Source organism: Aquarana catesbeiana, linkage group LG01 (genome assembly GCF_042186555.1).
Source record: "Aquarana catesbeiana isolate 2022-GZ linkage group LG01, ASM4218655v1, whole genome shotgun sequence".
Classification (NCBI taxonomy): domain Eukaryota; kingdom Metazoa; phylum Chordata; class Amphibia; order Anura; family Ranidae; genus Aquarana; species Aquarana catesbeiana.
In genome coordinates this window covers 378279283-378295547 of record NC_133324.1, presented here as the reverse complement: position 1 = coordinate 378295547, position 16265 = coordinate 378279283, and the positions used below count along the sequence as shown (strand labels likewise).

The window sequence follows — 16265 nt, the reverse complement described above, 5'->3', positions numbered from 1 at the left end:
CCCGTGTCCTTCATTTCCTGTCCCATAGCCACAACCAGAAATGAGTGAATTCCTCCAAAGTTGTCCAGAAAACTGAAAGTTCTAGTGTTTGAGACAAACTAGTATACTTGTTAGGGGCGATTACTGTTCAAACCATAAAAAAAAAATTAAAACAACCTTTTGTTGTAACTTCTTCAAAAGTTGGAGTTCGGCATTCATTTGTCGCTTAAAGTGGAGATCTGCCCATCGCTGCAAAAATGAAAAGCCAGCAGCTACACATACTGCAGGCTGCTGGCTTTTAATAATAGAACACTTACCTGTCCTGGAGTCCAGCGATGTCGGCACCACAGCTGATGTTTCCATCAGCTATCGGGTGCTGCTGACGCCATTGCCAGTAAGGGAACCCAGTAGAGAAGCATTACGGAAGATCTACTAGCAGGATCAACAGATAAATGTTATATGTTTATTCAAAATAAAAATCCCAATGAATGAAACTTGATCTATAAATGTAGGAGAGGCAGATGACTGAATGGTGCACCCTGTTCATTTATATAAGCCGTAGTATGGCCTTATTGAGTGGAGGGCAGAAAGGGCAAGACTAGTCGGGCATTCTTGATGAATGTCGGTCACTGCTCCTTCAGTTCTACTAACCTCTGCAACACTGGAACATAATAGTGATGTGTGGTGTGTGGTGTGTGTGTATGTATGGTGTGTGTGTGTGTATGTATATGGTGTGTGTATGTATGTATATGGTTGGTGTGTGTGTGTGTGTGTATGGTTGGTGTGTGTGTGTGTGTGTGGTTGGTGTGTGGGGTTGGTGTGTGTGTGTGTGTGTGTGTGGTTGGTGTGTGTGTGTGTGTGGTTGGTGTGTGTGTGTGTGTGTGTGTGTGTGTGTGTGTGTGTGTGTGTGTGTGTGTGTGTGTGTGTGTGTGTGTGGTTGGTGTGTGTGGGGTTGGTGTGTGTGGTTGGTGTGTGTGGGGTTGGTGTGTGTGGGGTTGGTGTGTGTGGGGTTGGTGTGTGTGGGGTTGGTGTGTGTGGGGTTGGTGTGTGTGGGGTTGGTGTGTGTGGGGTTGGTGTGTGTGTGTGTGTGTGTGTGTGTGTGTGTGTGTGTATGGTTGGTGTGTGTTTGTGTGGTTGGTGTGTATGGTTGGTGTGTGTTTGGTGTGTGTGTGTGTGTGTGTGTGGTTGGTGTGTGTGGTTGGTGTGTGTGTGGTTGGTGTGTGGTTGGTGTGTGTGTATATATATGGTTGGTGTGTGTGTGTGTGTGTATGGTTGGTGTGTGTGTGTGTATGTGTGTGTGTGTGTGTGTGTGTATGTATGGTTGGTGTGTGTGTGTGTATGTGTGTGTGTGTGTGTATGTATGGTTGGTGTGTGTGTGTGTATGTGGTTGGTGTGTGGTTGGTGTGTGTGTATATATATATGGTTGGTGTGTGTGGGTGTGTGTGTGTATGGTGTGTGTGTGTATGGTGTGTGTGTGTATGGTTGGTGTGTGTGTGTGTGTATATGGTTGGTGTGTGTATGGTTGGTGTGTGTGTATATGGTTGGTGTGTGTGTGTGTGTGTATATGGTTGGTGTGTGTGTGTGTGTGTGTGTGTGTGTGTGTGTGTGTGTGTGTGTGTGTGTGTGTATATATGGTTGGTGTGTGTGTGTGTGTGTGTATATATATGGTTGGTGTGTGTGTGTGTATATGGTTGGTGTGTGTGTGTGTATATATGGTTGGTGTGTGTGTGTATATATATGGTTGGTGTGTGTGTGTGTATGTGTGTGTATGGTTGGTGTGTGTGTGTGTGTATATATGGTTGGTGTGTGTGTGTGTATATATGGTTGGTGTGTGTGTGTGTGTGTGTGTGTGTGTGTGTGTGTGTGTGTGTGTGTGTGTGTATGGTCGGTGTGTGTGTATGGTCGGTGTGTGTGTGTGTGTATGGTTGGTGTGTGTGTGTGTGTGTGTGTGTGTGTGTGTGTGTGTGTGTGTGTGTGTGTGTGTATGGTTGGTGTGTGTGTGTATGGTTGGTGTGTGGTTGGTGTGTGTGTGTATGGTTGGTGTGTGTGTGTATATATGGTTGGTGTGTGTGTGTGTGTGTGTGTGTGTGTATATATGGTTGGGGTGTGTGTGTGTGTGTGTGTGTGTGTGTATATATGGTTGGTGTGTGTATATATGGTTGGTGTGTATATATGGTTGGTGTGTGTGTGTGTGTATATGGTTGGTGTGTGTGTGTGTGTGTATATATATGGTTGGTGTGTGTGTGTGTGTGTGTGTGTGTGTGTGTGTGTGTGTGTGTGTATATATGGTTGGTGTGTGTGTGTGTGTATATATATGGTTGGTGTGTGTGTGTGTGTGTATATATGGTTGGTGTGTGTGTGTGTATATATGGTTGGTGTGTGTGTGTGTGTGTGTATATATGGTTGGTGTGTGTGTGTGTGTGTGTGTGTGTGTATGGTTGGTGTGTGTTTGTGTGGTTGGTGTGTGTGTTTGTGTGGTTGGTGTGTGTGTTTGTGTGGTTGGTGTGTGTGTGTGTGTATGGTTGGTGTGTGTGTGTGTGTGTATGGTTGGTGTGTGTGTGTATGGTTGGTGTGTGGTTGGTGTGTGTGTGTATGGTTGGTGTGTGGTTGGTGTGTGTGTGTATGGTTGGTGTGTGGTTGGTGTGTGTGTGTATGGTTGGTGTGTGGTTGGTGTGTGTGTGTATGGTTGGTGTGTGGTTGGTGTGTGTGTGTATGGTTGGTGTGTGGTTGGTGTGTGTGTGTATGGTTGGTGTGTGGTTGGTGTGTGTGTGTATGGTTGGTGTGTGTATATATGGTTGGTGTGTGTGTGTGTGTGTGTATATGGTTGGTGTGTGTGTGTGTGTGTGTGTGTGTGTGTGTGTGTGTGTGTGTGTGTGTGTGTGTGTGTGTGTATATGGTTGGTGTGTGTGTGTGTGTGTGTGTGTGTGTGTGTGTGTGTGTGTGTGTATATATATGGTTGGTGTGTGTGTATATATGGTTGGTGTGTGTGTGTGTATATATGGTTGGTGTGTGTGTGTGTGTGTGTGTGTGTGTGTGTGTGTGTGTATATATGGTTGGTGTGTGTGTGTGTGTGTGTGTGTATATATGGTGTGTGTGTGTGTGTGTGTGTGTGTGTGTGTGTGTGTGTGTGTGTGTGTATATATGGTGTGTGTGTGTGTGTGTGTGTGTGTGTGTGTGTATATATATGGTTGGTGTGTGTGTGTGTGTGTGTGTGTGTGTATATATGGTTGGTGTGTGTGTGTGTGTGTGTGTGTGTGTGTGTGTGTATATATGGTTGGTGTGTGTGTGTGTGTGTATATATGGTTGGTGTTGGTGTGTGTGTGTGTGTGTGTATATATGGTTGGTGTTGGTGTGTGTGTGTGTGTGTGTATATATGGTTGGTGTTGGTGTGTGTGTGTGTGTGTGTGTGTGTGTGTGTGTGTGTGTATATATGGTTGGTGTGTGTGTGTGTGTGTGTGTGTGTGTATATATGGTTGGTGTGTGTGTGTGTGTGTGTGTGTGTGTGTATGTGTGTATATATGGTTGGTGTGTGTGTGTGTGTATATATATGGTTGGTGTGTGTGGGGTTGGTGTGTGTGGGGTTGGTGTGTGTATGTGGTTGGTGTGTGTATGTGGTTGGTGTGTGTGTGTATATATGGTTGGTGTGTGTGTGTATATATGGTTGGTGTGTGTGTGTATGTATATATATATGGTTGGTGTGTGTGTATATATGGTTGGTGTGTGTGTATATATGGTTGGTGTGTGTGTATATATGGTTGGTGTGTGTGTATATATGGTTGGTGTGTGTGTGTGTGTGTGTGTGTGTGTATATATGGTTGGTGTGTGTGTGCGCGTGTGTATATGGTTGGTGTGTGTGTGCGTGTGTGTATATGGTTGGTGTGTGTGTGCGTGTGTGTGTGTATATGGTTGGTGTGTGTGTGTGCGTGCGTTTGGTTGGTGGGTGGGCGTGTGTGTGTGTGTGTGGGGGGGGGGGGGGGGGGGGGGTTGGTCTTGAGGAAAAGATTTCAAGGGAAGCAGGAGCCAGCAGCACAAAGGGCAAATTGGATTAATAATGACCCTTGTGCTGATTTTTGCTTAATTGCGACTAAAGTTTAGCCATTAACCTTTAGACAGACAGCATCATTTGTTTTTTTCCAATAGTTTTAAGATGCAGTGAAGTATAAAAATAAGTTATGATCAACCAGTACTGTGCTATACCAAATCATGAGACCTCTGCTTATGGCCAGCAGATCAAATGCAAGAACACTCTGTTTACATAGTCTCAGAAATTAAAACTTGAGTAAAGTAAACCACAGATTTATAAGAAAGAAAGAAGAGAAAAAAAAAAAAAAAAAAAAAAAAGGTACATTCTTCCATCTGAAGCATGTTTCTTATAGGATGACAAATTATGATCTACGATTTTGTTGCAGGTTTGCATTATGACAATACATGCAACCTAGTTATTCACAGGCTTTTCAAGGATTAACTAGATACTCACACAAATAAACCCTCAAGAGGTTAACCTCATCCTTTTAAGCTTCACACACACTACAATCCTAGATATAGCTGGCAACCACAGTCAAGGAGCGAAATAAACCAGCATCTTGCTAATCCTTTAGCCAATCACCTCATGCAAGGCGAGCCTGTTTGAAGGCAGACAACTCAATCCGCTGGTGCTGGATCAGAACAAGCAGACGTTTGACAGAATGCTCGTCCATCAGACATCAGAAAACGTTATGTACGTACTGATCACAGCATATGTAAAAAAAAAAAAAAAAAAAAAAAAAAAAAAAAAAAAAGTGTGCCAGAAAATCTATACAAACCATTTTGCCATGTACGCTGCCAGGTGGCTAGTCCACAAAAGTAAATTGTGTAGATGTACACCAATGGTGATCACACACAAACACCTAATCAGTATCTATGGCATAAAGTTAGGAAACTACTTTGTTCAAAAACATCCACTTATCTGGCCTTCTATGGCTTCACCACAGTTACTGTAGTTTCATTTTTTTTTTTTTTTTAACTTTGCTAATTTACCCCTACACAGAATTTAGGGCACTGCCACAAACTAGTTATTTCTGGGAAACTCAACCACACACTAGAGAGAATTATGTCTGGCTTATTTGCATCATAAAACTCCTGATCTTTCACACTCATAATAGATGTCTAAACCGTTAAATTACTATTTCTTTTCTCAGCATGAATGACGCTGCTCCTTAGGAGCATGCCCCTCCTCTATTGTTCTGCCTACTAAGTCAGCCTGCTCAACAATACTGACAGCTGCTATCAAACTGGGCAGTGCATACTTTCAATGCAGCTGCTGCTTGTAGCAACAGACAGGCTTCTCATGCCTCCTCCCCTCTGGGGAGACAGGTTGACACACTGCATTTTCAATGAAAAGGGAGCAAAGGTCCACAGAATTGTCAACCCAATTTTCTGCTTCTCTGATTCTGCAGGATGCACAAAGGCTCTTTCAAGCAAGTCAAGCATATGCCTGAGCATGAGACTTATTGCGTTGCCACAGATAATTTAATGAGGGGAGTATAAAGGAGGAAAAAAAAAAAAAAAAAGTAAACCATCACGCACTTTATAATATATCTAATATATATCGAACACATCTAAAATTGCAGCTGCACAAATCTAAAAACTGCAGCTGCACAGATCTAACCAGTAGATACATAGGCATTTGTAAAAAGGTAAGGATCAGCACACTAGAATACGAATGCAACCAAACATTATAATTATTGAATAAACTTGCATATTGATTTCTGGTTGGTTCAATATGAGCTCAAACCTGAAACAAGGCCGCTGTTGAGAAGGGGGGGGGGGGGGGGGGGGGGATGTAAATGAGGCAGTGTTTAGGGCGAGGGAGGTAGAGTGGAGAAGGTTAGGGGAGGGAATGTTTATGCAAGGCTAAGCTGTCAAGTGTAATAAAGCGGCTTGAATAAAACGTAAGCTGAAAATCCACTGAAGCTCCCCATTTCAGGGAGGAAAAAGCTATTAAAAGGAAATGAAGGTCACCCTCCCAGTTTATTTCACCTAATTGACTGCCAATGGCTTACCACAGGCAAACCAACTGCAGATCTGCAATTGAGAAACTGATGAAAGGAGAGTTTTCAAGCTGAGACTCATTCTTTTATCAGCACTAATCCTCCCGCGTTTTTTTTTTTTTTTTTCCTCCATCTCCAGTTGGGATGTAATTTTAAGCACAGATGGATTAACTGGTCCCATTGTCTGTAGACGTCACTGGACTATGGCACTGTTAATCCATACAGCAGCATGTCTAATTATCATTACAAAGTGTCTAAGGGAACCATAAAGACCAGCAGGGCATCTTCTCACCAGCAATTAACATAAATTGATAAATGGGTAATTTGAATCAGCTCAAGCCGCACGCATGAATAAAATCAGAAAGGGCAGCTCCTTGTTTCGGCTACTTTTTCCTGCATGTGCTGGGAGGCCAGAAAACCAGCAGAAATACTCAAGATGTGGTGTTGCGGGAATAATTGAATTCACACAGAGGGAGCAATACATGTTTCAGAGAATTCATTAATGCATAACAAAATAACTTGTGATTGACAGAGTTAGGGAGAGATAGAACTACCCAAGAAAAAAAGAAAAAATAAAACACACACACACACACACACACTAAAGCCTGTAAAACGTGGATTATCTGATATAATTAAAAGTGTGTATATATTATATGTTAAGAGCTCTGACAAGTGAATGGAGAGAAAAAAAAAAAAAAAAGCAATGGCTGACCAGGCCCTTGGGGACCAATTCATCAATGTCTCACAAAGGGTGGGGGACGGGACTGTATCAGGTTAAGAGTGGGGGTTTTATTAACCACAATGGAATAAACCAGTGATCTACATGAGATCTGTTTTACTGATGAGGGATTCAAACAACGTGCTCCCCCCCAATAAAAAAAAAAAAAAAGACCATTTGCATTTCTGCCTTCTGGACAAGGGATATTGTACATTTTTTCATCTATTCTATTGGTCGCTATTTACCCAGCATACCACTACAATATTCAAATGCTCTGTACCAGCCCTGCAACTAGAGATGAATTTGCAAGTTTAGAGGAGCTCAAAACACCACCTAAGCTCATGCATATCTAGATCTATCTATACATACATACAAACCTTTTTTCCCCATTCAAGAAGAGCCCAAATTCACAAATCAGATGACACATGTGTAGTCGTGTAGTGATGGCTCTAGGGAGAATCCACCAGATGGCAGGCTTGATTCTAGTGCCACCGATTTCCTTTAAATTGCCCAATCATGGTTAAAGGGTTACACCATACCCAATTTAAACAAAAACGTAAGGCTAGGTTCACACCAGTTGAACCCATATTCTCACATTTACTTCTGTGAAAAAGACCCTATTCAAGTTACTTGGGAGATCATAAAAATAGAGCACACTTGTAATTCAAATGAATCTCGAAGCAATATGCTGATGTGAACAAGGGTCATTTGAAAAGGTGCACAATTGCAAAAAGATACACGCATTTTGCCAGTGATGGAGAATGTCACAAAATGCACAAAGTTCTCCTGGTGTAAACACATAACATTTCAAAAGAAAGCAAAGAAAATGATAAGCTACAAAATACAATTAAAACACACTCAGGCAAGTATTCAAAGCTAGTTAACATGAGGCATACTCCGTTCAACATTAATATGCCTATGCTCTTTTCACTCACTTTCACAAAATCATCAAGTGTTAGTTCCATTTCCACAACAAGCATACCTTAACAAACAATATTTAAAACAAGTAGAGAAAGCTAGTTATACACACTGTAGGAAGTAGACCTGGAAGGCCACGTACCCCGATGATGGCATTCAACTCTGCCATTGTCACTTGTTTGGCACGCTCTACGGCTTGAGCCACCTGTTGTTGATGCTGCAAATAAAACAAAATGTTAAGGGGAATTGCTCACACATAATGTAGTACAGAATAATCTCATAATGAGCCTGATTTGGTAAATACTGGACTGCAGTCATATGCTAACAATTATAGTTGCAATTTTACCCAGGACAAAGTTAAACTAAAGCACTGAAGCTTAGTTTTTTTTTTGTTTTTAGAGCTTTGTGTCCCTGTTGTGAGATTTCCACCCACTTCCTGTCAAAGGGCAGTAAGAGGAAATCCAAAAAAAAATAAAAATAAATAAATATTCAAGCCATAAAAACTTTCACAGCATAAATTATACTGGAACGGTTTTAACTTCAACAGTATTCATGCAAACAGTTGTCACCAGGACAGGTCTCCTATTTTGAGTTATGGTTAACATTTTTTTTTTCTTTTGCGATGTCTCTATTGGGGGAAGATTTCCCCTTATCTCTTGTTCAGGAGTCAAAAAAAGTACTCCCCTTTTTAGCAGTGGCCACTATGAACGAAGTGATGAGAAATCACAGTGGCTGAGTGGTTAGCACTTAGACCTAGCAGCACCAGGGTTGCCGGCTTGAATTCCAACCGCGACACTGTCTGCTCAGAGTTTACATGTTCTCCCTGTGCCTATGTAGGTTTTCCTTCCACAATCCAAAGACATGCGAGTAGGATATTTGGAATGAATAATGTACAGAGAAAAAAAAAAAGTGTGAAATATATATATTTGCACTAGTATGAACCTAGCCTTAAGGTCAACTAAAATGGACCCAATTTCTGAAGGCAGCAGTCTAAACATCTGATAACTTTAAACAAATAGCATATATATGTCTAAATCTTGCCACAGCTAGATCACATCTCAGCCAGTTCAATAGGTACCGAGTAAGATTCAATCCATCTATGAGCAGGCTGGTTGTACTGAAGTCTATCCAATAACCGACTTCAGTACAACCAGGCTGTCGGATTTTTTTTCTTCATGTGATCACTGCCAATAGAGCTGCCAGCAGTGATTGTGATCTGCCGGCATGAAAAGTTTCCCACTGGTGGAGGGATGTTGATTGGGGAATCCGGCAATATTCTTTACTTCCATCCGTGATAGAAGGAAAGAAAACTGCATAATCTATGATCTGCTTCACTATTTGACTACAAAAAAAAAAAAAAAAAAAAAAAAAAAAAAGGAATTGTGGAGTTTTACTGAATTTTGGTCTACGAAACTGAAGACAGATGTATGCTATACCCTGCCTATCATTTTAGGCAGTAATTAGAATTTTGTCATTTGTAAACTATGGAACTGTCCACATTCTCAAGTTTCTGGAGGCTGGCCTGCAATCTGTTAAAGTAGCAGGGAGCTCTGCACACCATAACTAGAACAGATGTTCTTCACACTTCTGCAACGTGATAAAATTAACATTGTAAAGCCAACTAATCTGCAAACAGAGAAGTAGCATAATTGCACTTTAGCAAGCGGCATTTTACTTACTTCCTGAGAAAGAAATGGGATGACTTGTGCACAAATTGTGTTCAGTCGCTTGGCAATTTCTGTCTGCAAGGGACGAGGGAAATCACATAAGCAAAGAAATGCATAAAATAGAACAGCTCTATAAACTACCACAGAAGTGTACAACTCATGCAGGCATGTACATATTCAAATATTGGTTACTACCACAAAAAAAAAAAAAAATTATAATTATGTTTTACTTGGTGTTCCAGCAACTAGCACTAAAAGTTGCAAACCTCACACTGTATAAGAACGAAGACTGCATTAAGTGTTAAGACCACTGGATTTTAGCATAATACTACAAATACCTGCCAACTGCTCTCAGTGTGAAGACATCAAAAATGGCAAGATTACACAAGCAACGCGGGGAAACATTTGCATGCTGCTATGAGGTGAAGGCAAACTGGAGAGAGGCTTCAAAGGCCTGTACATAGTAAATCCTGAAAATACGATCAGAGAAAAAAAAAAAAAGGAAGGATAATGGCCATGTTTGTTGAATGTAGATTCCCATTACCACTGTCCAAGTACACCAAATTTATTATCAATTTTGTGCCTTGGCTTTTTTACAGTTGCAAATCAGAAAATCTTGTTTGAAAGAACAAAATGTGATGTGCATATTCGGCACTGCACTGCAAATCAAGATAAGCAGAAAAACCAAATCCTTACTACTTGAAGCTTTGGCAGACTGAGCAGTAATAATTGTCCAAGTTCTTTGGCACCATAAACCTCAGCCCACAATGTCAGGAAAAGGCTCTTGTGTCTGTATGGCAGCTCTCAGAACATCTCAAGAGCCCTTAATTGTTTATGTTCTTAATGCTGAGTCTCTTGAGTGTGTTCATTTTTAATAGCAGGCTCAAGTGTACAGCCTATCAAAGAGCAGAAATACAACTTTAGTCATTGGTTCTCTCCATCTGAACGATGGGTTTATTTGCAAAACGACAAGCTTTTAGCTGTGCCCTTCACTCAAGAGCTGCCCTACGATCATAAGGATCATTGCAATTAAAAAAAGAGAAAAGCTTCTACTGTACTTTCTATTAGGAGGGACTTGGAGGTAAGCCCATTTGGTATTTTGATTGTTCTTGCTAAACAATGGGTAAAATACCTGACATGTTTCCTAGCTGTTGTATGTGTGCATAAGTTTTACTTTGACGTTTATGTGAAAGAGGCATACTTCGCATAATTACAAAAGCAACGCAATAGACAGCCTTTCAGCCACTGAGAAAGGCAGAGGTTATTCATCATTTTCTATGAATCATTTGGCTTATGAGGTACATAGCTCCACAAGCTTTTCATACTTTCTGTACAAGTGAAAAGAGCCATTGTACACCCTTTATTTACATAAGGCAATGTACAGATTAACTTCAGTTTTGTAACTACATTTAGCATGAACAATACGTAATTCTATAAGCAAATAACCTAAATGAGACTCAAATTTTGAAACACTTAAATCATCAAAATGTAACTTGCAAATAAGATGTGGTTTGCCTAAATCTTTAGGCTATACAGTAAATCAGCAATATAATGTTAAAGCAAACCATAAATACAAGATGCATCTTTTTTAAAAGCATCTATGCAATGTGCAAGTGATCTTCGCTGTATCCCATTGGACAACTGAAATCAGCCAGTGATAGAAAAGAAAAAAAAAAAAAAAAAAAAAAACGTTTTTTTATGAGTAGGCAAACAAATCCAGTGGCTGCTCACATCTCTTGAATACAGCAGCGTTCTCCCCACTGTCTACTAATCATCAAGCTGAGCCATGCGCCAAATTTTAATTCTTAAAGTGAACTCATAAAAAAATTTAAAAAAGTAACAAATGGACAAACAAAAAGGCACCATACCAACATAAGAACACTGTTGATTCCCTCATTAAGCAACAGCTCACCAAGACCATTGGTGACCACTTAAAGTGAAATTATCACCAATTTATCCCTTTTACTGGTGTGAAAGCAAATTTAAAACAGGTTGAAGGTATAGCATTGTGTTTAAAAGAAGAATGGGATTCAAAACAAGCACACATTCACCTAGATGGATGCAGCATCAGTGTGATGCTGAATCTGTCCCCTACCACCTCCAAAACTGAGAAGCAATTGACCTCTGATCACTCAGTTCTCGGTCTTCAGTCTGTCAGTCACCAGCTCGCTTTCTGTTCTTCTAGCACTTACTGGAGTGTGGGGCTGCTCAGGCTCTCAGCAAAGCGCTAAGAGGCTGAGCTAGCTGCTGGTCATGCATGTGGGAGGATGCTGACATTAAAAAAAAAAGTCTGCTGAGCCTGGACCGACTCAGTGATGTCAGCCAACAATGGACTTTAGCCTGCTGTCGACTGAACATAGGTCATAAGAATGCAGAACCAAGTGCATTCCTGTGATCCTCAGGAGGAGAAGTAGGTCCAAACTAGCTTTGGCCCTACATCTCCCGTAAGGCAACCGAGTTCCATTCTCAAATGCAGTAGAGCTGCTGGCACACACAACTGATTTGCATTAATTCCGGCACACTCAATATGCTAATCTGACCTTCAAGTTACAGCTCAAGAACCCCCAATGTAGCATTTGCAATTCATGGACCTATAGAAAGCACATGTAGTGTATTGAGAGGCTGAAGAGACAAAAAAAAAAAAAAAAATCATCCATAAAGTCAGATCCTAGCAGCAAGTCCTTAGGTAAACCACACATAGGAAGATTTGCTACCAGGGATAATGACCAAAGAAAGAACTGCCTGTCCTCAAAGTGCCACACTGCAATGTTTTTACTATTGGTGTGTGGTCTGAACTAAAGAAAAGTAATGTAAATAGTAAGTGCCCAAACACAGGATTTCCTGGAAAATCCTTGTGCAGTAACAAGCACTTCCCGTGGGAAGAGCTGCATAGCCTGATAACCATGACCAAATCCAGCTCTACTGGGCCATCCTGAGCACCTAGACTCTGCATTATCCTAATAAAATATTAAAATGATTGCTTGTACAAAAATTCTTAACACTTTAAAAATCCACAAAACGGCAAATTACATAAACTTACTAGTAAAACTTGCACACAGCAGGCTTGTGTTACTGGAATGGGGTTAAAAGGCCTGGCTCAATAACTCAAAAGTCCTTCTAGACAGAAAAATGGACTTCCTGCCATTTATACCAAGCAACATTGTAAACCACAAAGGAATAAAAAGGTCAATGTTGCACTTTTTGTCATTACTGAATCATTTGAGATAATCTGTGTGGCGGATGAGGGAAAAATCGAAGGCAGTGAGAACGCTGCAAATGGCTTATTGACCTCAGAGCAATTTTCATCTCCATCTGTCTAACAGCAGACACATGGGAAGGGGGAAATGCTCTCAGTGCTGAGCATTCTTCCTTTTTAAATCCATGCCGCTCTTCTTAAATGCTTGGCACTCATTATGTAAACCAGGAATCCATTAATTGATTGGTTAAGGAGAAACCACACAAGCAGCAATACAGGGTTTACTTTCAGTTTCAAAAGGCAGTCTGATAATGTTAAACAATACATTTATATATATTTATTTATTAATATAAATATATATAAAATTTATTACACACATACTATATTCACAGTATATATAACTCTCATGAAAGATGTAATACTGAACTTGTGAAGCACTACGTAGAAAAAAAAAAATGCAATCTGATGGATTCAGAAAATCAAAGCCCCCACAGTATATCAATGTCGAACAGCATGTCAAGCTAGGAATCAATTCAGGTAGAGGCCACAGCCAAATTTCACTGATCCCAAATGAGCTTTAAAATTATTTTATTGCTCAAAATTTAATTTGTTCCAACTCGCGTCTCCATGACAACGTTGGCTAACCCTGCAAATCATTTGGGTAATTGGATATCTTATCTTTCTATTGCTCTCAAATCAAATGATTCTGCTAGAATTGCAGCAGCCAATCAAATTTAAAGGTCTCCTGAGTAAAGAGCTTAAGAAAGTAGCCACATTCATCTGCTCTCTAATGCCATATTAAACAGGATATGACAAAATGTAGAGGTTGGTTTTTAAATTCATTTGGGAATAAAGAAATGCTTCTTTAAAGGGCACCGTAAAGCAATGCCACAAAGTAGCGATAGCACCTACAACCATACCAACGAATAGTTATAGATTTCTGATAAATATATTATAACATGACGTTTAAAATCAACTTACTTTGCTCCTCATACCCAATTGACTGAGCAGCCAAATTAATTTCTTCAAAGCACAGAGGGGATAAGTGAGCGCATTCCAAGCATCTGATTAGATGAGCACGTTAACTGCTCATCACTACAAGCTATTTGAGAACTGGCCTTGGCAGGATACAGATACCTGGAATGCTTTGTTTGATATAATTGTAGTCAGACAAATCTGCACAGGCATCTCTATTGGGGCGAGACAACACGGCAGTAGGGAGTTAAAACGATCATCTGATGGAGGACAGACTGACACCAATGGTTCAATGGAACATGTGAAATGCTGTGTAATGTCACTTTACATATAAGGAATTCTGAACAGACTGGCACATACCCATCTTAGCACAAGACTCAAATAACAGCGGGGGGGGAACTGGGCTTAAAAAAAAAAAAAAAAAAAACAAGTGCCCTTGGGAAAAAAAAAAAAAAAAACCAAACACACCTCGTATAAAGCATGGGCTTTCTGGCAGAAAAACGCTAACCAGAAACGCAAGGGGTTTTTTTTTTACGCCTCTAATCATCCTAATGTGCATGGACACATAGGCTAACAATGAGTTGCTTCTACAGGCAAAAACACAACTCCTGTAGAAGCAGCTATTTTTAACAGTGCACATGGAGCCTTAAAGTGATTGTAAACTATCACCTTGTAAAGCAACCCAGTTTAAAATAGAAATCAAAGGCTAATCATGTGGAGAAAAAAAAAAAAAAAAAAAAAGCAACAAAAACAAAACCAAAAACAAAACACCCCACCACACATACTTCCCCTCCCCCCTTTTTTTTTGGGGGGGGGGGGGGGGGGAGCACACTGAGCTTCCCATTGAATGGCTGTGCAGCGGGGGCGTGTCAGGACAAGTCTGATCATTGAAGAGTACATTAAGTTCCCAGCACAGCTAGAGAAGGGACAACGTTGTGCTCTACTAAGGCTCGATTCACACCTATGCATGTTGCTTTTGAGCGTCTTTGGAGGTTTTTTTTTCATGCTTGCCACGTTTTTGAGCCGCGTTTTTGCGGCGTTTTTGCCGCGATTTGCGTTTTTTTTTTTTTTTTTTTTTCATTTTTTTTTTACAGTCTGAAAAAAAAATTACAAAAAAAAAAAAATAAAAAAAAAAAAAAAAAAAAACGGCAAAAACGCTGCAAAAACGCAGCACTTGCGTTTTTTATGCTTGTCCATTGAAAACCATTACATGCAAAACGCTGCTTTTTGCATGAAAAAAAGTCCCCGACCCTTTCCAAAAACGCTGAGATACAAAAAAGCATTGATGTGAACATGTTCCATAGGAACCCATGTTAAAAAATTCCCGTGCATTTCTGCAAAATGCAAAATGCATCAAAAAACGCGCTAGTGTGAATGGGGCCTTCGTGTGGTCAGTTTTAATAGGAAAGCAAAGGGACTAGCAGAAACACCAAGGAATTCACACAAAGGAAGCAATACAAAAGAGAACAGAATACTTTCTCATACAAGTACATGGTACAGCAGGCACATATCAGGAATATGAAGTGTTGGGGTAACAAAGGCTTTAAAAGACACAATTGTAAAATTAAAGATGGAGGAACCACACCTAGGAATACATAAATATACAAATCTGCAAAGCAAGCCACTAGACTAGCAGCCCAAGAAATTGTGCTTCCATGTCTGCAAAAATCTAACAAAGCTGCCTGTATTGCTCATATCATTCACTGGCAGCAATTATAAACATTACAACTTACATTTTTATAGAACACTCTGAGCATATGTAGCATTCAACAACTGCTGCATGACTTCGAGAATACTTTTCTTCATAAGACGATGGTGCTGAGCCAGAAAAATGTTTGTTGTTGCACTCGCTTAGCAATGCTTGGACTGCATCCTACTATAAAAATTGTCTCTGTATGCTTCACTCCTCTAATCCTAATTTCTCAATACACAAAAAAAAAAAATAAAAAAAAAAAATTTGCTCCCAGCAGTTTTTGAGCAGACATAGTAAATAACTGTCCAGTTTACACACAGCTGTAAATGTTGCTGACATAAAGCCAATTGGCATGTAGAAATCCCTTGTCAAGAGCTTTTGCTCTTATAACTCTTTAGCATGTCAGAACTCTCAACCATAGTTTGATGGATCACAGTCTTGTCTGACATTCAAGAGTTATCCTGTTTCCAACAACTTTCAAGTACTGTAGGTGAAACTGAAACATTGCTAGCACAAGGAGTAGTCTAAACAGAAAAAGGGGAGAAAAAAAAAAACCCCAAAACACACTAAACAGTGAGCCAAAAAAATTTAAAATATACTTGTTTGCTATAAGTAGACAAAATTCGACACCTAAAACAATGGAAAAAAACCAACCTCGTATTGTGGCTTTCCAAGAAAGATTTGGCCTTCTTAGAAAGGCCAACTGCTATTACATACTTTACTAAAGGACTTTAAAATGTTCACACAGATTAAGCGAATGTTTACTTCAAATTATCCAGTTTCATCATAGGATGATTGAAGTAAATCTTTACACGTTTGGTCAGTCAACATTCTCAAATCCTTTAGTACATGAGATTAGCAAGTTTAAAAAAAGAATTCTACCTTTTGCAAAAAGATATAAATGCCCCCACAAGTCAAAAAGCAAAAGTGTGCATTGTCTTATTTCATTGGAGGGCTAGTACACATCAGTTGTTGTGTTAAGACACAGCAGTTTGTACGCTCTGTGGGCCAGCAGGATCTCGGCCCATCGCACTGTTCACTTTTTTAAAATTAACGTTATTGAAATGTCACACAGACCGGTCAGTGCAAC

General features: G+C 40.1%; 1 protein-coding gene across 4 annotated transcripts in view; it reads right to left on the bottom strand.

Moving 5' to 3' along the window:
• LOC141146942 (transducin-like enhancer protein 1) overlaps nucleotides 1-16265 on the bottom strand; it is a 99547-nt gene that overhangs the window by 56465 nt on the left and 26817 nt on the right. For 2 of the 4 annotated variants that reach the window (XM_073633761.1, XM_073633769.1), the window contains exons 5-6: nucleotides 9324-9386; nucleotides 7757-7861 (exon numbers count right to left, since the gene is read on the bottom strand). In XM_073633761.1, coding sequence (XP_073489862.1) covers nucleotides 7757-7861; nucleotides 9324-9386 — 168 coding nt within the window. The remainder of the gene's footprint in view (nucleotides 1-7756; nucleotides 7862-9323; nucleotides 9387-16265) is intronic. The other 2 variants (XM_073633780.1, XM_073633791.1) reach the window with 1 other exon arrangement.